Source organism: Loxodonta africana, chromosome 23, assembly GCF_030014295.1.
Source record: "Loxodonta africana isolate mLoxAfr1 chromosome 23, mLoxAfr1.hap2, whole genome shotgun sequence".
NCBI lineage: Eukaryota > Metazoa > Chordata > Mammalia > Proboscidea > Elephantidae > Loxodonta > Loxodonta africana.
The window spans coordinates 61,290,951-61,316,087 of NC_087364.1; the positions used below are offsets into that span (position 1 = coordinate 61,290,951).

Consider the following 25,137-nt stretch of genomic DNA (forward strand, 5'->3'; position numbering starts at 1 on the left):
AAATTGTACTTCCCCCACTGACATAAACTCACTGCCCCCTAAATTTGCTATCTAATCTTTTTTTTTCTTCTAAATTTTATTTATTTTGTTGTTGTTGAGAATATACACAACAAAACATACACCAATTCAACAGTTCCTACATGTATAATTTAGCGACATTGATTACATTCTTGGAGCTGTGCAACCATTCTCACCCTCCTTTCCTGAGTTGTTCCTCCCTCATTAACATAAACTCCACTGCCCTCTAAGGTTCCTATCTAATATTTTGAGTTACTGTTGTCAGTTTGATATCATAGAGATAGTTCTTAAAACAGCATAATGCTTGAGGCAGACCTTTTTCGCTAGTTAAGCTAAACTATCGTTTCATTTTAAGACGACTTAAAGGGATATTTTTGGTTTAAGGTTTAAAGATTATTTCAGGCAATAGTGTCCAGGGATTCATCCATCCTCCATGGCTCCAGAAAGTCTAGAGTCCATGAGAATTTAAAATTCTGTTCTTTTATTTTTTCTCTTTCGATCAAGATTGTTCTATGGAATCTTTGATTGAAATGTTAAATAATGGTAACCAGGCACCATCCAGTTCTTCTGGTCTCGTGGCAGAGGAGGCAGTTGTTCATGGAGGCAATTAGCCACACATTTCATATCCTTCTCCAGTTCCTGACTTTCCTTCCTCTGTTGCTCCAGGTGAATAGAGACCAATTGTTGTACCTTGGATGGCTGCTTATAAGTTTTTAAGACCCTAGGCACAATGCAACAAACTAGGAGGTAGAACAGAAGCACTAAACACGCTATTATGCCAATTAACTGGAATGTCTCATGAAACCATGACCCTAAACTTCCAAACCAAGGAATCAAATCCCAGTGAGGTGTTTGGTTGTACATAGGAAGCTTCGGCAGTAACTCTTTTTTTTTTTTTTTGTCACTGTTATATAAATGTATCTATCACACAACTTTTGCCAATTCAGCTTTTTACACGTGAACGACTTACTGACAGCAATTATAATAATCAGCTTTGCAACCCCACCCTTAATGTGATTTTTCCATCACTGTTAACCTCCCCTTTTCTTCCTCCCTCCCACTTCTGGTAACCACTAATAAACTTTGTTCTCTATACATTTGCCTTTTCTTGTCTTTTTGTATAAGTGAGGTCATACAATATTTGTCATTTTGAGATTGGCTTATTTCACTCACCATAATGTCTTCAAGCTCCATCCATACTGTAGCAGGTAGCAAGATTTTATTTCTCCTACTGGCTAAGTAGTATTCCATTGTATGTATATGCCACATGTCGTTTATCCATTTATCTGTTGATGGGCATTTAGGTTGTTTCCACCTTTTAGCTATTGTGAATACTGCTACAATGAACACTGGTGTGCAAGTCTCTACTTTCCAGTCTTTGGGGTACATATCTAGGAGCGGAATTGCTGGGTCATATGGTAGTTCTATTTTTAGGTTTTTGAGGAACAGCTACATTGTTTTCCATAATGGGTATACCATTTTGCATTCCCACCAGCAATGCATAAGGGTTCCAATTTCCCCACATCATTGCCAACACTTTTTATTTACTTTTTTAGCCATCCTAAAAAAAAGTGCAAACCCATTGTCATTGAGTCAATTCCTACTCGCAGTGAACCTATAGGACAGAGTAGAACTGCCCCTAGGGTTTCCAAGGAGCAGCTGGTGAATTCGAACAGCCGGCCATTTGGTTAGCAGCTGTAGTTCTTAACCATTACGCGACCATCCTAGTGGGAGTGAAATTTTTATCTCATTGTTTTGATTTGCATCTCCCTGATGCTAAAGTCACTGAGCATCTTTTCATGTGGTTGGCGGCCATTTGAATGACATATTTGGTGAAATGTCTATTCAAGTAATTTGTTCATTTTATGATTAGGTTATTTGTCTTGTTGTTGTTAAGTTGTCAAAATTTTATATACATTTTTGTTATTAGATTCTCATTGGATATATGGTTTCCAAAGATATTGTCCTAGTTTTTTCACTTTTTTTGAAAAGTCTTTTGATGAACAGAAGTTTTTCATTTTTATGAGGCCCCATTTATTTATCTTTTGCTGTTTGTGCTTTTGTTATTATATTAGATAATCCATTGTCGAAAGCTAGGCCTGACAGTGTTGCCCCTGCTTGTTCTTCCAAGAATTTTATGATTTTAGTTTGTGCATTTAGGTTCTTAATCCATTTGAATTTTTTTTTGTATGGTGTGAGGCATGGGTCCTGTTTCATTTTTCTGCACGTGGAAATCCAATTTTCTCAGCACCATTTACTAAAGAGAGTCATTTTTCCCCATCAAATGGACTTAACACCCTTTTCAAAAGTCAGTTGACTGTAGATATGTGGGTTATTTCTGGATTCTCGATTCTTTTCCATTGGTCTATGTGTCTATTGTTATACCAATACCAAGCTGTTTTGATTACTGCAGTATGTTTTAAATCAGGAGGTGTGAACCCTCCTAATTTGTTCTTCTCTTTCAACATTACTTTAGATATTCAGGACCTCTTACCATTCCATACAAATTGAGGATCAATTTTCTATTTCTGTAAACAAGGCTGCTGGAATTTTGATTAGGACGCATTGAATCTATAGATCTCTTTGGATAGTACTGATATCTTAACAATATTAAGTCTTCCAGTCAATGAACATGGAACACCTTTCCATTTATTTAAGTCTTCTTTAATCTCTCTCAGCAGTGTTTTATACTTTTCATTGTATAAGTCCTTCACATCTGTGGTTAGATTTATTCCTAGGTATTTTTTCTCTTAGATGCTATCGTCAAAGCATCAAAGAGCACATTATTAAAGACCACCACCTTCAGTATGGATTACACCTCAACATAAAGAAAACAAAAATTCTCACAACTGGACGAATAGCAACATTATGATAAATGGAGAAAAGATTGCAGTTGTCAAGGATTTCATTTTACTTGGATCCACAATCAACACCCATGGAAACAGCAGTCAAGAAATCAAAAGACACATTGCATTGGGCAAATCTGCTGCAGAAGACCTCTTTAAAGTGTTGAAAAGTAAAGATGTCATCTTGAAGACTAAGGTGCACCTGACCCAAGCCATGACGTTTTCAATCACCTCATATACGTGTGAAAGTTGGAAAATAAATAAGGAAGACCAAAGAAGAATTGATGCCTTTGCCTTGTGGTGTTGGCGAAGAATATTGAATATACCATGAACTGCCAAAAGCAGGAACAAGTCTGTCTCGGAAGAAGTACAGCCAGAATGCTTCTCAGAGGTAAGGATGGAGAGGCTATGTCTCACATATTTTGGACAAGTTATCAGGAGGAATCAGTCCCAGGAGAAGGACATAATGCTTGGTAAAGTGGAGGGTCAGCGAAAAAGAGGAAGATCCTCAATGAGATGGATTGACACAGTGGCTGCAACAATGGGCTCAAGCATAACAAGGATTGTGAGGATGGTGCAGGAGCAGGCGAGTTTCATTCTGCTGTACATAGGGTCACTATGAATCGGAATCAGCTTGACAACACCTAACAACAACAAGATGCTATTGTAAATGGACTTGTTTCCCTAATTTTCTTTTCAGATTTCTTGTTGCTCATGTATAGAAATCCAACTGATTTTTGTGTGTTGATCTTGCACCCAGCAACCTTGCTAAATTCCTCTATTAATTTTAGAAGTTTTCTTATGGACTTTTTGGGATTTTCTATATATAGGATCAAATCATACATGAATAGAGATCATTTTACTTCTGATTTTCCAGTCTGGATACCTTTTTTTTTTTTCTTGTCTTATTGCTCTGGCTAGGACTGCTAATACAATATTGAATAGAAGTGGTGGGGCAGGAACCTTTGTCTTGTTCCTGATTTCAAGGTGAAAGCTCTCAGTCTTTCTTTGCTAAGTATAATATTGGCTGTTGGTTTTTCATATATGCCCTGAATCACATTGAGGAATTTCCCTTTTATTCCAATCTTCTTTAGGGTTCTCATCAAGAAAGGGTGTTGTATTTTATCAAATACTTTTTCTGATGTGGTGTATTATGTTGATTGATTTTCTAATGTTGAACAATCCCTGCATTCCTGGAATAAATCCCACCTGGTCAAGATGTATGACTCTTTTAATATGCTTTTGGATTCTGTTCGCTAGTATTTTATTGATTTTTGCATCTACATTCATGACAGGTATTGGCCTGCAGTTTTCTTTTCTTGTGGTGTCTTTGTTTGGTTTCGGTACCAGAATTATGTTTGCTTCATAGAATGAGTTAGGGAGTATTCTTTCCTCCTGTATCTTTTGAAAGAGTTTAAACAGTATTGGTGTCAAATCTTCTCTAAATGTTTTGTAGAGTTCCTCAGTAAGGCATCTGGTCCACAACTTTTTTCTTTTGTTGTCGAGAGGTGTTTGATCACTAATTTGATCTCTTCACTTGCTATGGATCTGTTGAGGCTTTCTATTTCCTTTTGAGTCAGTCTGTGTATGTTGTGTGCTTCTAAGAATTTGTCCATTTTATCTAGATTATCCAGTGTGTTGCCATACAGTTGTTTGTAATATTCTGTCATAATTCTCTTTATTCTTACCAGGTCAGTTGTAATGTCCCCCTTCAATATTTTTTTGGTTATTTGCATCTTTCTCTTCTTTTCTTTGTCAGTATAGCTAAAGGTTAATCAGTTTTATTGATCTTTACAAATAACCAACTTCTGGTTTTATTGATTATTGTTTTTCTGTTTTTGATATTATTTATTTTTGCTCTGATCTTTATTTCCTTTCTTGTTAGGTTTACACTCAGATGGCTCTTCTCTTTCTAGTTCCTGGAATTGTTGAGTTAGGCTGTTAATGTAAGATCTTTCTTCTTTTCTTGTGTAGGCATTTATCACTGTGAGTTTCCCTCTGAGTACTACATTTGCTGCATCCCATAAGTTTTGGTATGTTCTGCATTCATTTTCATTTGACTCTAAGAAATTTGTGATTTCTTTTTTGATCCATTGATAAAATAGTGTTGTTTAATTCCCATTTATTTGTATATTTTCCAGGTTTCTTTCTGTTATTGGTTTCTAGCTTCACTCCATTGTGGTCAGAGAAAATGCTTTGTGTAATTTCAGTCTTCTAAAATTTATCAAGGCTTGCTTTGTGACCTAAAATGTGATCTATCCTAGAGAACGATCCATGTGCACTGGAGTAGAATATATATTGTGCTGTTTTGGGATGGAGTGTTCTATATATGTTAAGTCTAGTTGGTTTATAGTATCATTTAGGTCCTCTGTTTCATTGTTGATCTTCTTTTTAGATGTTCTGTCCAATATTGAAAGTGGTGTATTGAAGTCTCCAACTATTGTTGTTGTACTCTCTATTTTTCCCTTCAATTCTCTCAGTCTTTGCTTTATATATTTAGGTGCCCCAATGTTGGGTGCACATATATTTATAATTGTTAAATCTTCTTGATTAACTGACCCTTTTATTATTACATAATGTGCATCTTTAGCTCTTTTGACAGATTTTGTCTTAAAGTCTACTTTGTCTGGTATTAAGATTGCCACCCCAGCTCTCTTTTGGTTATTATTCGCATGGAATATTTTTTTTCCATCCTTTCACTTTCAACCTATAGAAATTTAGCAGAAGGGATTTTTAAATATAATTGCTTTTTGCTCATTTGCACATATAACTCACCTGAGTCAATCTTATTGACTTCTTTTGAACATTAACCAAAGTACCTGAGGGCAGAATTAGGGGGATTTGTGCCTGGTACAGATAGACTTCATATTTTGAACTTGGTTTACTTGTGTTGATAGTTTTCTAAGGTTATGTCTACTCATTGCCAAAGCAAGCAGGCAATTAGTAAATTCAGGCAGACAATGGGAAAAAATAATGCAGTCTGTCTGCCTCAATGGAAGCATTAAGTGGGTTAAAACTATCAATCAGATATCCCAAGTGGAGACACTCTGGGCATCCTGAAAGACCTAAGTGTACAAGGGAAGTTCCTATATTAAATTATGAAATTACCTATTTTCCTGTATACTTTCTAGGACCCAGAGAGAGGTCACAGGTATCTTGGATTATCTCTTTTCATTATCCAGTGTTTCTCAGGGGCTGGTGTGCTCTTGTTGGCTGCACTATCTCAATATATGGGATGGTCTGTGATTGTCTGGAGCACTACTCGGTGATTCAAAGGGTTAACACTCTTGGCTGCAAATCAAAAGGTGGAAGGTTCAAGTTCACCCAGAGGTGCTTCAGAAGAAAGGCCTGGCAGTCTAATTCCAAAGAATCAGGTATTGAAAACCCTATGGAGCACTTTTTTTTAATGGAGCACAGTCCTACTCTGACTTGACATACAGGGGGTCACCATGAATTGGAATTGACTTTACAGCAACTGGTTTTTTTTTTTATGGTTGCCTACAAAATTGTGCCACTTTTTCAACTTGATAAATGCCTAAGTAGATTGTGACATTTTACATGTGCTAACTTGTTCCAGAGGGAGCTGTAATATATTTCCCTCACAAAAACTTGTACTTTGAGCTACGACATTTTGATTCATGTATTAATGCGAGGAATAAGTCACTGCTGGAACCAAAAGTAAAATATCAACAATTGTCCTTAAATGAAGGGATGGAAGAAGGGAAGGAGGAGCCATTGGTCTTTGACTGAGCTGGGCAGTGATTTGATAATCAAACCTTCTTTGGAATGAAAATCTCAATCTCTGATAGGAGATTTTCCCAAGGACAGTTGTAAGTTTACATAAGTCATATCTCTGTGGAAGCACCAGTGGCTGTCTTGTCATCTGTGGTGGTTAAAGAAAGTGAGGGAACTCCCATTTGTTGAGGGCCTCCCTGGTGGCAGACCCTGTGCCAGGCATTTTTTATGGATTTTCTAGTTTGGTTTTCCACACTGACCGTAATGGTTAAAATTGTGTGTCAACTTGGCTGGACCATGATTCTCAGTGATTTGATAGTCATATGATGGTGTGATCACTTCCATGATGAGATTTGATACTATGTGATCACATCCATGACGGGACCTGCTGTGAGTAGCCAATCAGTTGAAAGGGAGTTTCCTTGGGCATGTGGCCTGCAATGAATATAGATGGATATTCTGGCAAAGCTTGTGGGCCTTTGCTCATTCTGGATCCTGCAGATGGCTCCTGTTCATCTGATCTCTGGTTCTTGGGACTTGAGCTAGCAGCTTACCTGTGGCCTTGCCTGCCAATCTTTGGATATGTCAATCTTCATAGCCTGAGAGCAAGAGCCCTGCTCTCCAACCTGCTGTACTTGGGTTTGCTAGCCCCTGTGGCTACACACATCAGAAGAAGCCTCTATCCTGACCCAGGGACTTGGGATGTTCCAGCCTCTACAACCACGTGAACCATTTCCTTGATATAAATCTCTCTTTATATTTGTATATTTATATGCCTTACTGGTTTTGCTTCCCTGGAGAACCCAGCCTAAAACACTGACCATCTAAGGTGAGTATTATTATCCCCATTTTGCAGCCTAAGAAGCTGAGGTTTGGAGAGGGTTAATCTCATAGCTCTACGTGGTTGAAACTGATTCAAAGCCTGAGCTCATTGTACTTCTCCAAAACAAGTACTTTCTATTTAGAAAATGTTGTGGTGTGCCAAGCAGCAAAACCTAATTTGTTGCTTAAAAATGCAAGAGCTAGTACTTTTCATGGTAAATTTACACTAGAGTTAAGTGAAGAATGATACTGTTTTAACCTAATAATAGGAGAAAACAACTCTATGGGGCTGGCCACAGTTCAAAGCTATTTCTTAGATGTTCTGAATTCATCATAATCGCATAAACATTTTTCAGCATTCCAAACTGTGAGTACTTAATGGGATCTGCAATTCATACCAGTCTACTGTGCTTGTCTGCCTTGTCACAGTGGTGTTGCTTGTGGTTACTCATGATCCAAGATGAATTTGTCTTTGACTGCTTGACACACTGGTCAAGACGTTTCCATGGGTCATTTCTTGCATAGGCTGACTAACCCTGTCCCATTAGAAGATCTCAGAAGATCTACTCCCACTTTGCTCACAAATGCCTAGCTGGGGCCACAGTGGATACCATGTAAGAGAGATGGAGGCTCAGTGGAAGTCCATCTCCTCGGAAGGAGAGAAAGTTTTGAACCTATGCCCTAGTAGCTGGTTAGCGGCCTTGTACTGGTCAGGAAGAGACAGTGGTCTAATTAATTGCACAGGATATGTCCCGGGCAGGGAGGAGATGTAGTTGGAGGAGTGAGAGAATACTGAGATTCTGGGCCAACGGGCTAAAAAAAGGCAGACCTGGGCAAGGGATGTTTGATACCCCCTTGCCCTGGCCCATGTGATGGTGTTATATAGGCTGCCCCTGTCTGGAAATAAGACCACTGTAAGAGAGAAGAAAAAGAAGAGTCCTACTGCTTAAAGGGGCTTAGATTTTCAAATAACCTTTGTGTCCATACTTTTTTAGAAATCCTTTTTCCTAAGCTTTGAAGACGGGTTTAGTTTGAATCGCTTGAAAGCCCCAGGGTTATTAATTATATCTAAGGATTTTAATTGGAAAACAAACACTTCCCCCAGCACAAAGCAATCTAAGATTAAAAAAAAAATTCTCAGCTCCAACTCTACTTTTGAGAAAGTGTAAACAATGTTTTCTGTTATCAATACTCAGAAGATTTTTTTTTTTTTGCCAGAAGTAAATAAATAAAAAATATTTTCTTTCATTAAAAAAAAAAAAAAAGTTCATTTGTTGATCTCTTTTCCTAAAATTATTGTTGCTTAGCTCTCATCTGTGGATCTGGGCAAGTCTGGTTGGTGAGCTGCCTACGGGGACAGCTCTGTGTGAGGCAGTTCCTAGGCTGCTACCATAGGAACGAGTTAGTTGTTCTTTAAGTAGTAGCATGAGTAAAGTGGAGAAGTTTGGTTGGGTAAACATTGCCATTCATTCATTCACCTATTCATTCACCAAGTATTTGTGGAGTATCTATTGTGTTTCACATAGTGACCTGGATGCTGAAGCATAGAGTGAACAAACAGGTAAGCGTTTACCCTCACAAAGCTCCCAGTCTAGATGAAGATACAAACAAGCAAACCAAAAGTCATGGCAGAGTGTGTGGGTTCTAGGAGAGCAGAAGTATTGCATGCAATGGAAGCAATGAGAGGGACACCACCCCAGACGCACTTGAGGAGTTATGAAGGCTTCCTAGAGAAAAGGGTGTCTCAGGTAATATCTAAATAATATAAGGAATTAGCTGAGCAAGAAAATGGAGATGGGTGGATACGGAAAGGGTTCTAGATAGAGGGACTGCTTGAGTGAATAGTGGGGAAAGACTTCGGCATGTTCAAGGAACTGGAAGAAATTGAATAACTGGGTAAATGGTGCTATACAGATCACATGGCAAATGGAGGAGCAAGAAAGCAAAGTTGGCATCCAGGAGGGTCTAAAGCAAAACAGAATGAGGTAGGAGGAATGGGTTGATGACAGAGGTTCAGAACAGAGACTTGCGACTGTGCTCTGGCATGTACTTCTCAAACTTCAATATGCACACGAATTACCTGGAGATCTTGTTAATATGCAGATTTGGATTCAGAAATTGGATTTAGAACAGGCTGCCAAGTGATGCTGAAGATGCTGGTTCACAGACCACACTTTTGTGAACCAAGGTTCTAGAGCATGGAACTGTCTCTTTTACGTGGTGGCTCGTATTTGTTGTGGGACAGTGGTTGCAGCTTAATGGAGTTTCATTAGCCTTTGTAGTCACAGACAGATTCCTATTTCTACTCACTGCTGAAACAAGGACCTTGCTTGCTTTTCACTCTCATGGATTCCATTTATGTTTCCTTCCTAGATGCTATGGATACGCCAGCTGGACAAGGCTACTTTTGGGTCAAAGCCTCAATTTGGCTTCTGACCGAGGCATGATAGATAAGTCACCAAAAAGGCACAGGGAAAGGTGGCCTCCCACCTTGGCAGTGATTCTCAGGCAGTCCTTCCATAGAACACTGTTGTTCTAAGAGCTGTAGAACAACAGTGTTCCATAACTCCAATAGGAATGGCGGTCTTTTTAAAATTGAGATGGGAAAAAAATGAATGCTAATGGAAAAATGGCCTGAAAGTTTCCCATCCATGCCTTTCTCTTAATCCTCTGGTGCTGGCAGCTATCTGATTGTTAATGAGTGCTGGTGGACAACCAAATGAGCGACAAACAACATTAGCAGCAAAGCCTGGCCACTGATGATGCTGTGGATTTTCCGGCTATGTGAGCTCATGGATGAGGCTTTATATTATATCTGTACACTGTGGTCACATTTCCCTGGTAAAAACTCTGTCTCAGTACATGATAGGACACATTGGGGTTTCAATGACTTCTTCCAAGTGCAGCAGAAATCAACACATTTGGGGACCAGTGTTCTCTGATATATTGTCTGGCACCTACCACCTGCCCAGGTGCTTCCCTGGCCTCCCTCCTGTCCAGATAAGCATGCTGGCTCTGCACCGTGGCTCTTTAGCCCAACAGCCACATCCCAAAGTCAGAGTGGTTTCAGGAAAGCTGCCAGGGCTCAATTGGGCTTGGCATTTCCCCTCCTTCCAGCAACTCCCGGCTCCTATTTAGTTTTAAATTAAATAAAAATTGCAGCACATGGGTTTGAATTAAAACAAGAGGCCTGATCCTTGTAATATGCACCACATCAATAGGAAAGCTAATTTGTGCGAAGCACATCTCCTCCTTTAATTTAAACCACAGAGCGCTGCCTCTTTGGTTTCAAGGGAGCTGAGAGCCGGGGAGGGGCTGCTTACTCATGGCGCTAACTAGGGCTGTGCTCAAGAGCAACCTGAACAGTTTCGGAAGAGCTTAGCTGCCTCTTAAGCTCTTTGTGCTGGGTGTCACACAATATACCACAGCAGTTCTGGCCTTCTGGCCTTGAATTTAAAGAAGGTCTTAAAAATGTCTCAGGCTGAACTTCCCTGAATGACTCTTAACTGCATCCAAGCTGCTAAGAACAGAATGTGCATTACTAACAGCTTCTCAAGACAACAGACAGACCAGTACTCCTGACCTTGAGATCGGTTCCTCATTTTACTGGGCCAAGGCAGTGTGTATGCAGATTACCAAAGTCTTTAAAAATAAATCGGGCCAAGTCTATGCTGGGTGAGAAATTCAATCCGGGCCTGACAGTTGTTTCTTTCAGCTTACTTGTCTCTAGAGGCAAAGGGTGGCTGTGGCAGTGGGGTCACCCATAGACAATGTGAGTTTTCCTCAAACCTACTGATGAACCGGACCCATCTACACAGATCAAATCCCTTATTTCAAACTCATCGACAGCCCCTCTCACTTCCAGGAGATGAGTAATAAGCAGCTGCATCTGCTCTGAAAATTTCATCTCCAGGTGCATTCAGATTTGGAGGCAAGTCTGATCCAGGTTTTGTAGGGCCTAAAGCTTACACACAGGAGAGGCACCGGTGGTGCACTGGTTAAGCGCTGGGCTGCTAACCAAAATGTCGGCACTTTGAATCCACTAGGGGCTCAGTGGGAGAAAGATGTGGTCATCTGCTTCCGTAAAGGTCACATCCTTGGACACCCTCTGCTGCAGTTCTACTCTGTCCTATAGGGTTGCTATGAGAATCAGCTTGACAACAGTGCGTGTAGTTTTCACGGGCAGTGGTGGTTCGGTGATAGAATTCTTTCCTTCTGTGTTGGAGACCTGTGTTTGATTCTCAGCCAGTCCACATCATATGCAACCACCACCTGTCTGTCAATGGAAACTTGTGTGTTGCTATGACGCTGAACAGGTTTTAACAGACCTTCCAAACTGGATGGGCAATTTACCTGAAAATCAGCCAGTGAAAACCCTTTGGATCACGATGGTCTGATTCCTAACCGATCACTGGGGTGGCACAGGACTGGGCAGCATTTCATTCCGTTGTGCATGGGGTTGCCATGAGATGGGGACTGACTCGACAACAGCTAACAACAACAACAAAGCTTACACAAGCTGGGGGCCCTCTTTGGGAAAAAGAGTACGACTATATCTTAGTTTTACAAGCTATCTATACCCAACAGAGCACAGTCCCAGGGCCCTTTCTAGGATCTTGGAAGGGGCCTGTATAAATGAGAGAACCTGAAGTTTAAGCTTCATTCACTTCACACTGAATCCGATTGTGCTTGGAGAGCATCACCAACTTCTCTCCTGCTCGGGGCCAAGAGGGCCAGCATAAGGTGGGGGTGAAGATAATGGAGAAGGATTTATCAGATGGAAGGTGTATGTGATGAAGAAAGAAATTTTGGGTTCTTCACTGACCAGCCTTTGAACTGTTTTAGGTATACTTTCTTAAGTCTACTGAGCTTAGGGGACCCCAAGCTCTATCTCTTAGGCTCGCTCTCTCGTAAGAGAGGGCCCATATCTTTGCCAGTGTTCACACAGGTCCTACCCAATATGGTGTGCCAGTGTATGCCTGCTGAATGAATAACTGGGTGGCTGTAAATGAGTGGATCTACAAATAAATTCACACTCCCATTTTAGATACAGGGACTAAAGGACTCTTTGCAAAATGTTTTGAGTCAGGTAAAGAAAGGGTCCAGTCCTTAGGTGGTACAAACAGTTAAATGCTTAACTACTAACTGAAAGGTTGGCAGTTCAAGCCCACCCAGAGGTACCTCGGGAGAAAGGCCTGGCTATCTGCTTCCAAAAGATCACAGCCATTGAAAACCATGTGGAGCACACTTCTGCTTCACAAACATGGGGTCTCCATGAGTTGGAATTGGCTTTTTTTGGTTTAAAGAAAGGCTCTATCTAAATCCACTATTGAAGCATGGATGATTAAATTCAGCCAGAGGATTATTTAATTCATCCTCCTTATTGGATGACTAAAAGCACTACAGGCATAATTAAGAACATTAGACTACATTAAAAAGCAAATATTCTTCAAGGGGACTCGCTTTTCCATCTGGTTTTGGCAAGCATTGTTCTCACATACCCACAAAAGGCTAGACAGTGTGTTATCTGATCTGCTTTGTTAACCTCCTTATCTGATCTGCTTTGTTAACCTCCTTCTCTGGCTTACGTTATCTTAAACTGACCTTTTAAGTTCTTTATTTTCTGACAAATACATTTAAAACTTTAGGTTTTGAGTGAGGTAGAGCATATCAGAATTCGTGCGGAAAATCAGCTGAGTCTGGAGCTCTTCTGCTGCACACGTGGTGATCTCACCTGGTCCTTTATGGATACTGAGGGGTTGGGGTACAGACTGAACAACCTGAGTCTGTGGCTGAGGGGAGGGGGCTGGTCCCCACGTACTTGGTTTGTTACGAACTGGATGGGTGTTTACATGAGGGATGTGTTAGACATGCTGGGCTTGGCCTGAGTTAGGAAGAATATGGTTTTGATTTTAAATTTTGTTCTCATGACCTTGAGGGTAAATCTGAGGCAGTGTCACGTAGATGAGAAGGTTCTAATCCCAAAGTCAAGGGGCCTGGGTTCAAGTCTTAGTTTCAACTCTAATTAGTTTTGAGATTTTGAGCATGTTACCTAACCCCTCCATCTCTCTCTCTCTCTATTTAATCTGCAAAAAGAGATCAATAGTGACTATGCTACCTCTCCCTGGCTATGAGTCTCAAAACAGTGTTTGTCAAATGTCTCAGGGAGTTGTAAAGTGACTTTTGAGTTGTACCATCTATGGTTCTATTACATAGCCATAAAATGTTACTATCTCCTCATTTTTAAGCCAAGAAAACAGATTTTGGTAGAAAGTACAGTGTTCTTTCAGCCATACTGGGGAGCATCATGAATATTATTTACTTTTAATTAAAACGACATAAAATATAAAGGAGTAACCCAATCTCTTTGTTGTTCAAGTTCGTTTCAATGTGAAAAGTCTACAAGACAAAAAACAAAAGACGCAGTCAAATCTATAAAAAGAAGGCTACTTTGGCCTAAGATGACTGTAACCCTTGAGGTCAAGCAGCTGAATTGCTAATGGTGAGCTAGTCAATGCCTGACAGAAGACATGTATCCTCGGTGTGGAGGACTATGGACACCATTATGTCGACATCACAATCATACCTACGTAGGTGTCCTGAAATTTTGGTATGCTGGCCCTTTTAATGATGCAGATTCCTGATTGGCATTCCCATGAATTTAATAATGTCAATTCCATTAATGTGACAGGGTTATTGTTTTCCTTTTTGAGGGCTTAGATGCTTTAGAACAGGACCCAATAATAAATATTTTAGGGTTGGCAGGGCATATAGTCACTGTTGGGACTACTTAACTGTGCCATTGTAGTGTGAAAACAGTCATAGACAATATGTACACAAATGGGTACGCCTATGTTCTGACTTTATTTACCAAAACAGGCCCAGGCCATATTTAGCTCGAGTGCTTAGGATGGCTGGCCCTCTGCTTAGAATATCATAAAGACATCACCAAGTTCCGGACTCCTCACAAGCTCTGGCTGCAACTTACCCTATTGCTGGTGTCTATCAGTTTTTAATGCATCTCCAGCAGCTACGCAAACATAGAAAGCCCCAAACCCTTGAGAAACCACCAGATCAGGAGATCATTTGGGCAGCAACTTCATATCCCAACATGACTAAAACTTTACATCTTTCTCAAAGCATTCTTTGACAAGTAAAGCATTGTTTAAAATGTAATATTCAAGCTTTAAAAATAAGCCAGTGTTCTCCAGAGCAAAGCTGCTTAAGTTTTGTTGGGAAGGAAGGAGAAGTGCTTTCCAGCTCCTACGAACACTGCAACATGGTGCTGGTTTCCTATTTATAAGTGATCGAATTTGCCTTTGTTTCTCATAATAGAAGTCAACGCATTGCCAAAATTCACTGCTGTTGTAAGCTGAAGTTCACCTAGCAGTCCAATTTCTCATCTTCTTTTTTTTTTTTTATTACTGTCTCTCTCTCTCTCACCCTATCATGCTCAGAAATGTAGGGAAGCACTGTCAGAGGACATCAGGAGGGTGATTTTCAATGTTAGATCTCCATTTGCCCATACTTGATTAAACAACTCATTCTCAACCCAGGAACTGCCCTGCTTTATTGCATAGATCAGGATAGAATGGGACTGAAGGTGAAATAAACCTTTTATTCCTTATGCTCCTTCTAGAAATGTGAATTATGAGGCACTTGGTTAGGTTTGAAGTGCAGTCTCACAGACCTGGGTTCAAGAATGCTTTTTTATGAACCTCAGTTGTTTTCCCATCTACAAAATGGGTTAATACTTGCTTCACAGGATTGATATATGTTGTTGTTGTAGTTATCAAGTCAGCTCTGACTCATGGAGACCTTATGTGTAACAGATCAAAATGTTACCAGGTCCTGTGCCATCTTCATGAACGTTGGTATGTTTGAGTCCGTTGTTGTGGAGGTATAACTAAATGCTGTTTCCGTTGCTTTTTCCACATTCTCCTTTATGTCTGAAATTATATTTTTTTGCCCTATTCTGCTAGCAGTTTTCTTACTCTAATGAATCTCCCGGTGAACTGCTTCTGAGTGTGTATACACATAGTAGGCATGGAAGGAGAAAGATCTCTGAACAAGGGAAGACTGATGTAGAAAAATTGATTAGACAGAAAGAAACTGTAGTCCCCAGAGGAGTTCAGGGTCAGCAAGTTCATCTGTTTTATTTTCTCCTGGAAAGGAGCCTTCAGCTATGGTTTAAGAAACTAGAACATAAGCTTCTTGAGAGCAGAGACCTTGTCACTTTCATCCACCAGTGCCCAGAATTGCTCTTGCCACCTGGTGAGCACCAGATTAATATTTGTTCTTTCAACTAATAGCTGAGCATGCTTAGATATGATTTGTTCTTGTGTTAATCATGAGAAGCTGCTGGAGCTTTGCACGAGAACGGAGCAGGAATTCCAAGGACAAACAACTTTAACATTAGATACGAGTGGCGCCATTTACCCACTGTTTCCCTTGAAGCCTGCAATTTGTGAAATGATAATTCAAATTCCCTGATATGAAAATTGATCTGAAACAGGCCAGTGGGAGGCCCAACTGCCCATTCCAGTCCAGATACTATACCTTGAGGTCATTCCAACAAAGTTGCCTTTAATTTTCACCTTCCTTCTATTTTTTTTTTTTTTTTTCTAGAAAAGGAAATTGTGCTATTGCTCAGAACTTATGGAGTATAAGCATGGTGCCGGGTACAACGGGGTGAAGAGAAGTTATGTCTCCCCTAGACCTTGAAGTCTCCTCCCTTGGGCCTTCCTGTTCTGTGAAAGTGTGAAAACATCAAAGCTACCATTTAATTTGGCTCACCTACCTGAAAACATCATCATATGCTGGAAATTCCAGGGGATCTTATGTTTTCGCCCCAGATTCAGGAGGAAGGAGAGGGGATAGATGTTGCAGGCTCTGGCAACAAAAGTTGCTAGCTGTAGAGAAGCACAGGGAAGCATTAAGGAAGACATTGCTGCAATCAACTGAAGCCCCTTCTGCTGAAAATCACTTTCTACGATTAGGACCCTGGAAGCAGGAATAAACGTGTCGCTACATGTCTGCCCAACTTACTTCCAAAATTCACATTTTGGTGTCAGTTCCATTCCAGAAATAATAGAGAATGCTGCCTTTCTTTGAATACATGCTTGGTTTAAAATTGCGAACCCAAGGCTGTTTCAATCATTGGAAATTTTCTCATCACATTTATGCTGCTGATGACGGACTCAATCCTGCTGTAAAATGTGAAGCAGGGACCATTCAGATGATGCAGGATTATCTCCTCAAGCAGCACTTCAGATGAGAGAAATGTGCTCCTGCTCATCCTTCCCATCTTATTTTCCAACAGTTTATACTCTCTGTGTCTAGCAGGCTTCCCCCCCCCCCCTTTTTTTTTCCTTTGAGTGGATTTAATTTTTTGAGAGGAATTGCCTGTCTAAATGTATAATACAATGACTGCTTTAAGAGGCCTTTTACTAAAATCCAAGTTTTATGGGTAAAAATCTACAAAAATATTGACAATATTCACCTCTCCCTTTTTGTCACCTTTGACTTCTTCCTCAATAGTCTATTTTTTCCAGTTTGTCCTCAAATGGGAGGGAGTTTTTTTTTTTTTTTTTGGAAAAGGGAGCTTTCTTTTGAGATCTAAGTTTTGGATGAAATTTGAATTTAGCAGAACGCTCATTAAAAAGAGAATGAGGCAAATAAATGCAGGCACTTAGTTGGAAAGGGTCTTATAGAGACGTTGGGTCTCTAGACTGTTCTGATGATCTGCCCGTGATCTGAGGGGGCTTTCTGCCCATTTTCCAAGTAGAAAGAAAGACAGTAGCTGCTGAGTGTCCTTATAGATACACCGACTGGTTCAATAATCTTTCTGACAGACATTCATTGGCCCTAGGAATGTCTTCTGCCCCAGCTGGAGCTAGAAGAGTCCTCTGCATTAAAAGTGAGGCCTAGATTTTATCTGCACTGTTCCTTGTTCCTTACAGGAAAGGTGCTATCTTATTAAAATAAACTCATATTGCATAATGCTATGATGGTGAAGACACATTCATCATGCTAATTTTATTTAATCTTTATTCTGTCTACCTTATTTTCATAGACCTCCTTGAAATAAAAAGATTTTACCATCTTGCAAAGAAAACATTGCCAAAGCTCAATAATCCTGGCTGTCAGGAGCATCTTCTGATACTCTCTTATGCATATTAAATCCATTTCTCCATGTCGAATGGATCAACATAATTTTTCATGTAAATAATTCATAATTTTAGTTAAATGTCTTTTGAATCCTTGAAAAATGTTGCTCTCTTTTGGTTTTTTTCTCTTGATTTTCCTCAGTCTTTCCTCAATGTCTTTTCCTGAACTATAAGCATTTAACAAGGGCTCCAATTTCTTAGGGTGCTTTTCTGCTCTAGCTAGAAGTTACCTATCTACCTTCAGTTCGAGTCTTGTAGCAAACCTGAGGAAATTGCTTTAACAATTTAACAGAATAATCTGAAAACGTACGTAGTTTGTTCCTTTCCCTAATCACCCCACAGGCTATATTTCAAAGGATACAAAGGCTCCGAGTATAAAAAGAGCATTAAAGATGTGATTCTGGAATGTGAACAGCGCCAGGCCCATGTAACAGAAGATGACGTTTTCAGCCAAAAAGTTCATAAATTCAAACAACTGAAAACAAAACAGAAACCAAATTCATTAATTACGACCCAGATTTGAGTCCAGTAACTATCTTTGATGACGGAAGGATCTTCGTTTATCTGGGAAGCTCATCCCTGCAGCCTTGGGCTCAGCCTCTGGAGGGCGCAGGGGCCCTGCTTCTTCTGTCAGGTCAGCTGACTGCCCTGGCTCTCCATCTGTAACAGATGCTATAGCCATGTCAACATCTCATTGTTTCCAACTGCAAGGCTGCCAGAGATACCCCTGGGTAATATTAACCAGCACGATCTTTCATGGAACAATTCCTACTAAGATGACAAAATATTCCCTGTTAAAGAAACTGAAAAAATAAAAAAAAAAAAATTTTTTTTTTTTTTTAGCTAAGTAATTTGCTTAAGGTTTACTGTCATAAACAATAATGCTTGTGTACCCCTTTTGCACCTCAGCCAGTAGATATACTGAAGTGCCCAGACTTTGAAGAACTAATTAAAAAAAAAAAGAAAAAAAAAAAAAAACGCTTTAACTAAATTAACTTCCTCAAGCAGACAGGAAGGAGAAACTCGGGAAACTTGGAATAAGGATGAAAGTAGATTATATTTCCACATTAGAATCATCAGTATATTTCAAAGCCCAAACAACGAGACTCATTACATTGACTGATGTAGGTACATCCATTAAATGTCTACAATTTCTAGCTGGTAAAAAGAAAATGATTAATCCCAGTGATCAGTTTATGCAGCAAGAACACAATAGATACATCAAATTCACTCAGAAGAATGGAGTAATAATATGCTATGCTCAGGGATGCTCCCAAGAGTTATTCTTAGACCATTAACTAAACAATTTAAGTTGAAGGTGAAAAACACTCTCCATCTTCCAGATTAAAAGTACGAGGGAAGATCGTCCAGGGTCTACAATAAAGGCAGATGTGCAAGAGACTTTGTTTTATGTTCTAGACTTTTCATTTGAAGTTTCCAAAACTTCATTCTTGGACCTACATAAATCTCCACGTTAGGTAAATGTCTCTGGAGGCATTTCTCTGGGCTTTTTAAGGACTCATTATTTTTTCATGTAATGTATTTACAGCTCCACAAATAATGTCCCATACCAGTTCACTGACAGTCGACAGAAAGAAGAGCAGAATCTTGTCAGAAACATTATTTAAAACTAGTAATAGAAGAAAAGGATTAAATAAGACATAGCTCCTTTGCTACAAGATGGTCTTCTGCAGTGGCAGCAATCATCAATTATCCTGAGCGCTTGTTTTATTTTCTAGGCCAACTCATCAAAACAAAACTGTCACCCAAGTAAACAAAGGAAACGTGAAAACATAGGAGGAGATAGACGGAATGGGGAACATGTTTCTACCTCATTATACCTTTGCTTTTTCAAAAAGTGAGATTTGGCTATCTAGTTTTCTCATTAAAGAAACAAATGCTGGGCTAAATGCATTCCTCCTGTCCCCATTCCAAGTATATTTTACCCCCAGGTGGACGTGTTTGCCACCTGGGATCTATTCAGCCTCTTCTTAGTAGCCACATCTCAATTTCCCTCTAGAGGTCTACTTACTTCCCCATGTGTTGATGTCTCTGTATCTCATAGGTGGTTGTTGTTGTTAGGTGCCATCGAGTCAGTTCTGACTCATAGTGACCCTACATACAACAGAACGAAACACTGCCTGGTCCTGCACCACCTGCGCAATTGTTGCTATGCTTGAGCCCATCATTTCAGCCACTGTGTCAATCCATCTTATTGATGGTCTTCCTCTCTTTCCATGATCCCCTACTTTACCAGGCATGATGTCCTTCTCTAGGGACTGATCTCTCCTGATAACATGTCCAAAGGATGTGAGATGAAGTCTTACCATCCTCCCTTCTAAGGAACATTCTGGCTGTACTTCTTCGAAGACAAATTTGTTAATTTTTCTGGAAGTCCATGGTATATTCAATATTCCTTGCCAACATCATAATTCAAAGGCATCAATTCTTCATTCTTCCTCATTCATTGTCCAGCTTTTGCATGCAATGTGGTGATTGAAAACACCATGGCTTGGGTCAGGTGCACTTTAGTCCTCAAGGGGACATCTTTGCTTTTTAATACATCATTTTATTTCTTGACTACTGCTTGCTAAATTCATTGAATAATTCTCATATTTTATCTATAGATTCTTTTGAAGTTTCACAATCAAGTTGTTTTCAAACAAAGATTGTTTCATTTCTTCCTTTCAAATCATTATACATTTTGCAACTTTTTCTTGCCTCATTACACTTGTTAGCACCTCTAGCACAATGTAGAATATAAGTGACAGGGGCGTCTTTGTGTTTTTCCCAATAACACAGGGAAAACTTTCAATATATCTCCACTAAATTCACAGAAACTCTTCAACAGATTAAAGAAGTTTCCGTCTATTTCTAGCCTACTAGGAATAGATTTTTTAAAATCAAGAGCGTGTCAACAGTTTCTACATGTTCAATTTAGTGACACTGATTACATTCTTTGAGTTATGATTACATTCTATGAGTTATGAGTTAGTCACCTTCCTTTTCTGAGTTGTTCCCCGCCATTAACATAAACTCGCTGCCCCGTAGGTTCCTATCTAATCTTTGAAGTTACTTCTGTCAGTTTAATCCCATACAGGTAGTTCTGTAAAGAGCATAATGCACAAGGCAGACCTTTTTTACTAGTTCAATTAAACTATTTTTTGGTTTTACAATAACTTAAGGGCATATTTTTTTTGATTTAAGGTTTAAAGATGTAGGATGATTTTTAATTATAGATATAATTATTTTAATAGATACAGGAATAGTCAGATTTTCTACTTACTTTTGTATCAGTTTTAGTAAGTTGTATTTTTCAAGGCATTTGTCCATTCCACATAAAATTTCATATGGAATTTTACTGGCATATAATTGTTCATAATATCCTCAATATCTGTAGGGCTTGCTGTTATGTCTTTTCCCCCAACATTGGTAATTTGTATCTTTTTTATTCTTGATAAAACTTGTTTAAAAAAAAACCTGTTACCATTGAGTCGATTCCGACTCATAATGACACTATCTATAGCACAGAGTAGAAGTGCCCCACAGGGTTTCTGAGGAGCACCTGGTGGATTCAAACTGCCAACCTTTTGATTAGCAGCCATAGCTCTTGACCACTACGTCATCAGGGTTTCCAAATCTTGCTTAGGGGTTATCAATTTTATGAGTGTTTTCAAGAAGCAACACTGGCTTTGTTAATTTTCAACATTGTACCCCCCCATTTCATTAATTTTTCCTGCCTTCAACATAATTTAGTTTTAATATATATATATATTTTTAATTCAGTATCTTGGTCCTTCAAACCAAGATCCAGAGACATCATGCATGTGCAGCATCCCAGAATAAGTCCTGTTCTACACCCCAGCAGCCCTTGCGATGGACTCCATCTTAGTTCCGACAACCTCTGCGAGGAAATCCATCTTGAATTCCAACTGTGCATGCATTTGATTTTCATAACCCCTCCCCTTCTCCTGAAAATCTCCACCCATCTAATGAGTGAAGAAAACCTTTCATAAACCCTAGGAAATCCTTTGTTGATGACAGACTGGAGGCTAGCATAGGTGGAAACCCCTCTCCATCTCTCTCTTGCGAGCATTTTTACTTTCTTTCTGTCCCCAATAAACCTTTGTTCGTGTGGCATCTCTGAGCCTCTCCTGGTCATTCTTGGTCAGAAGAAGGTAAGAACCTAAGCAGGGCTTAGTCCCGAGCTGGGAAGCCCTGCCCTGTAACACTTATACCAAAATAAATTCTGGATGCATCAACAATTTAAATACAACAAGGAAATTCTTTATAAGCATTGTTAAAAAAACAAAAAAAGAAATCCATTGTTGTTGAGTCAATTCCAACTCAGTGTCAGTATTAGTAAAAACTTGGAAACAACTTAAATATCCACAATACGAGAAATGGTTAAATAAATTATGGTTCATTTGTATAATAGCAGACATTTTAAGCAGTTCTTCATGTGTTGATAGAGAAAGATATCTAAGATCCATTGTTAAATAATAAAAAATAATTTGGAGAAATAAATTATAGGTTTATGTATACGGAATTCTACCTGGGAGTATTTACATAGACATCTATCGATAATGGAGCCCTGGTGGGTAGTGGTTAAGAGCTCTGCAGCTAATCAAAAGGTTAGCAGTCCAAATCCACCAGTCACTCCTTGGAAATCCTATGGGATTGTTCTACTCTGTCCTATAGGGTTGATGTCAGTCAGAATCAACTGAACTGCAATGGGGATTTTTGCTTTCTCTTGATAATTTTCACTTTCCCTTTATTAGCAGCTGTGTTATTTATTATTATTATTATTATTTTACCATGAGCATATATTACTTTCATAGTTTAAAAAACTAGATTAAATAAGAACAAACGTTTTAGAGGAGACTAAAAAATTTTGCAAATGTCTTGGTCCTTTAACTTCTTCAGCAACAACTCAGCTTTTCTATTTTTCGGAAAGCTGTCAAGTATTTTTTTTTCTATTTCTAATCTTTTTCTTATTTTGTTAAAAACAATTTTAAGTAAAGAAAAATGCAAAGAATAATCACAACAACCAAAAGGCTTATCTTTGTGTAACATCCTTTTCAGAGATTTTTTATGCATATATACATAGATGTATAGACAATGTGGAAACCCTAGAGGCATAGTGGTTAAGTGTTCAGCTGCTAACCAAAAGGTCAACAGTTCAAACCCACCAGGCACTCCTTGGAAACCCTATGCAACAGTTCTATTCCACCCTAAAGGGTCACTATGAGTTGGAATTGACTTGATGGCCACGGGTTTGGTTTTGTTTTTGGTTTACAAACAACCTGCATGATGACACGTCACCAGAATGTGTATAGCTTACTTTAATTAACTCAATAACATTCATAAGCCTCTTTCCATGGCAATACATTTGGATCTACTACGTGATTTTTAACGGCAGCACATTGTGCTGATTTTTTTTCACTGTTACCCATTATCAGACACTTGGTTGTTTCCATATTTTCCCCCTTATGAACAACTGAACAAACAAATCCGTCTTAGAAAAAGTACAGCCAGAATGCTCCTTAGAAGCAAGGGTGGCGAGACTACGTCTCATGTACTTTGGACATGTTATCAGGAGGAATCAGTCCCTGGAGAAGGACATCATGCTTGGTAATGTAGAGGGTCAATGAAAAAAGAGGAAGACCCTTTAGGAGATGGACTGACACGGTGGCGGCAACAATGAGCTCAAGCATAACAACGATTGTGAAGATGGAGCAGGACCAGGCAATTTTTTGTTCTGCTGTATACAGGTTCGCTATGAGTCAGAACTAGCTCAATGGCACCTAATTACAACAACATAAACAATGCAGTACTGCACATGATTGCACAAATCTCTCTCCCTGCTTTAGTGATTACTTCCTAGTTAAAATTCCTAGATATTGGCTTCTTCTGTCAACAGGCATGCTTTAATTTTTCTTTTTAAGCATACTACCATTTTTTTTTTTTTTTTTTACCAGTCTGCCCTTCAGAAAGAGTGAACCAATTTACATTTCTACTAATGGTGCAAGTGGGTGCCCTTTCCTCACACTCTTGCCAACATTCGTTTCTCATCAATTTTTAAAAATCTTTGACAACCTGAGAGTCACTTATTTTAGATTGTAGATGGTTGTTAGCATTTTTAAAAAGGTTCCTTTCACAGTAACATAGCCACACTGATTAGCACTCTTTTGTCTATTTATATCATGTAACAGCATTTCTCTGAATGAACAGACTTCATAATAATTTCCTTCTTGGGCACTTAATGAAAATCTGTGGGCGAATGCAATTTTGTTTTGCATGCAAAAATCCCCAGAAGAATTTCAAAAGGAGAATCTATAGCAAGGCCAGTCTGACAGACACACCAATTTGGCCATTAGGACTTCAGTGCCTGACTCTAGTTCACAGTAGTTAATCATTGAGGGAATATTTTTGTTTGATTTATTGGTAAATTTGGGGGGAAAGAAAAAACAATATGCCAAAATGGAAAACATATTTAAAAAAAATAGTAAATCTCGAACTAGTCAATTCAATATTCAAAAAGAATAATCTCAAATCGACTTCCTCCTCACTGTGGGTCAATGAAAATAACTTGACTAGATATTTTACGTACAACATTTAAACAACATTTATTTTACTTCCATGAATTCAGTTTGTGATCCTTTGGATTGGACTCAGCTTAAAAGTAATCTTTACTAACAAAGTTTTTCTTCAGGAAAAAAAAAAAAAAGGCAAGTTAATAGGGCAAATAAGACTAGGGAAATACTTAAAGTGCATAAGAGGACAATCTGTCTTTAAGGATTCTGAAAGTTCATGGAAACCATTCATATTTTAATTAAGCAACTTAATCTGCTCAACAAACCATGTTTTCTGAAGGCTCTTACTAGACCCCATTTTTAGCGAAGGGGAAAAAAAGTCTTACATCTATCTTATAAAATATGTTTCCCACTAATTCTGACTGAACTTTTCGCCTGTTGTCACACAGGAATGAAATTTCATCATATTACTATGGTTTAATAGATGCTGGCTAACAGTAATTAAATTCACATGATCTCCTCGCATGACTTTTATTTGGCTTAGTATAGTTTGACACAATCTACTTCTCCAAGAAAAGCACTTAAATTTATTTTAACTGGGATGTGAAAGTACTTACAAAACTATAACTGAAATGAAAGGAAGAATGAAAACGTTCTCTCATTTTCTCTCTATTCCGCTCCCCCGCCCCCAGGATTAATGCTGTCTTGTTTTATTTTGTTATAAAATTTGTCTTTATTTCTAACTGGCAACTTTCTTCCCAGAATATTTCAGTTTTCATTTTTTATACACTAGTGAGTGTATCTGTAGGTGTTTTGAACAAGCTGGCATAGAGGTAAATCATTTTTATTCCAGTGTTGATAAATTTGCAAACAAACATTACAATGAATTCTATTGAAATTATCCACTTTGCTTCTGGGGTTCTAAAATTCACTACCTCCAAGTACTTGGGAAATGTGTTCAAGGTGAACAGCTAATAGTCAATAATTCCTATGGGCTATATAAAAAAAAAA

General features: G+C 38.9%; 1 protein-coding gene across 4 annotated transcripts in view; it reads right to left on the minus strand.

Moving 5' to 3' along the window:
- SLC9A9 (solute carrier family 9 member A9) overlaps positions 1–25,137 on the minus strand; it is a 663,200-nt gene that overhangs the window by 223,905 nt on the left and 414,158 nt on the right. For 3 of the 4 annotated variants that reach the window (XR_010319148.1, XM_064275566.1, XM_064275568.1), the window contains exons 10-11: positions 17,952–18,065; positions 16,222–16,333 (exon numbers count right to left, since the gene is read on the minus strand). Coding sequence is in view for 3 of the 4 variants with exons in the window: in XM_064275566.1 (XP_064131636.1) it covers positions 16,222–16,333; positions 17,952–18,065 (226 nt within the window). In the remaining variant the exon portion in view is untranslated. The remainder of the gene's footprint in view (positions 1–16,221; positions 16,334–17,951; positions 18,066–25,137) is intronic. The other variant, XM_064275567.1, reaches the window with a different exon arrangement.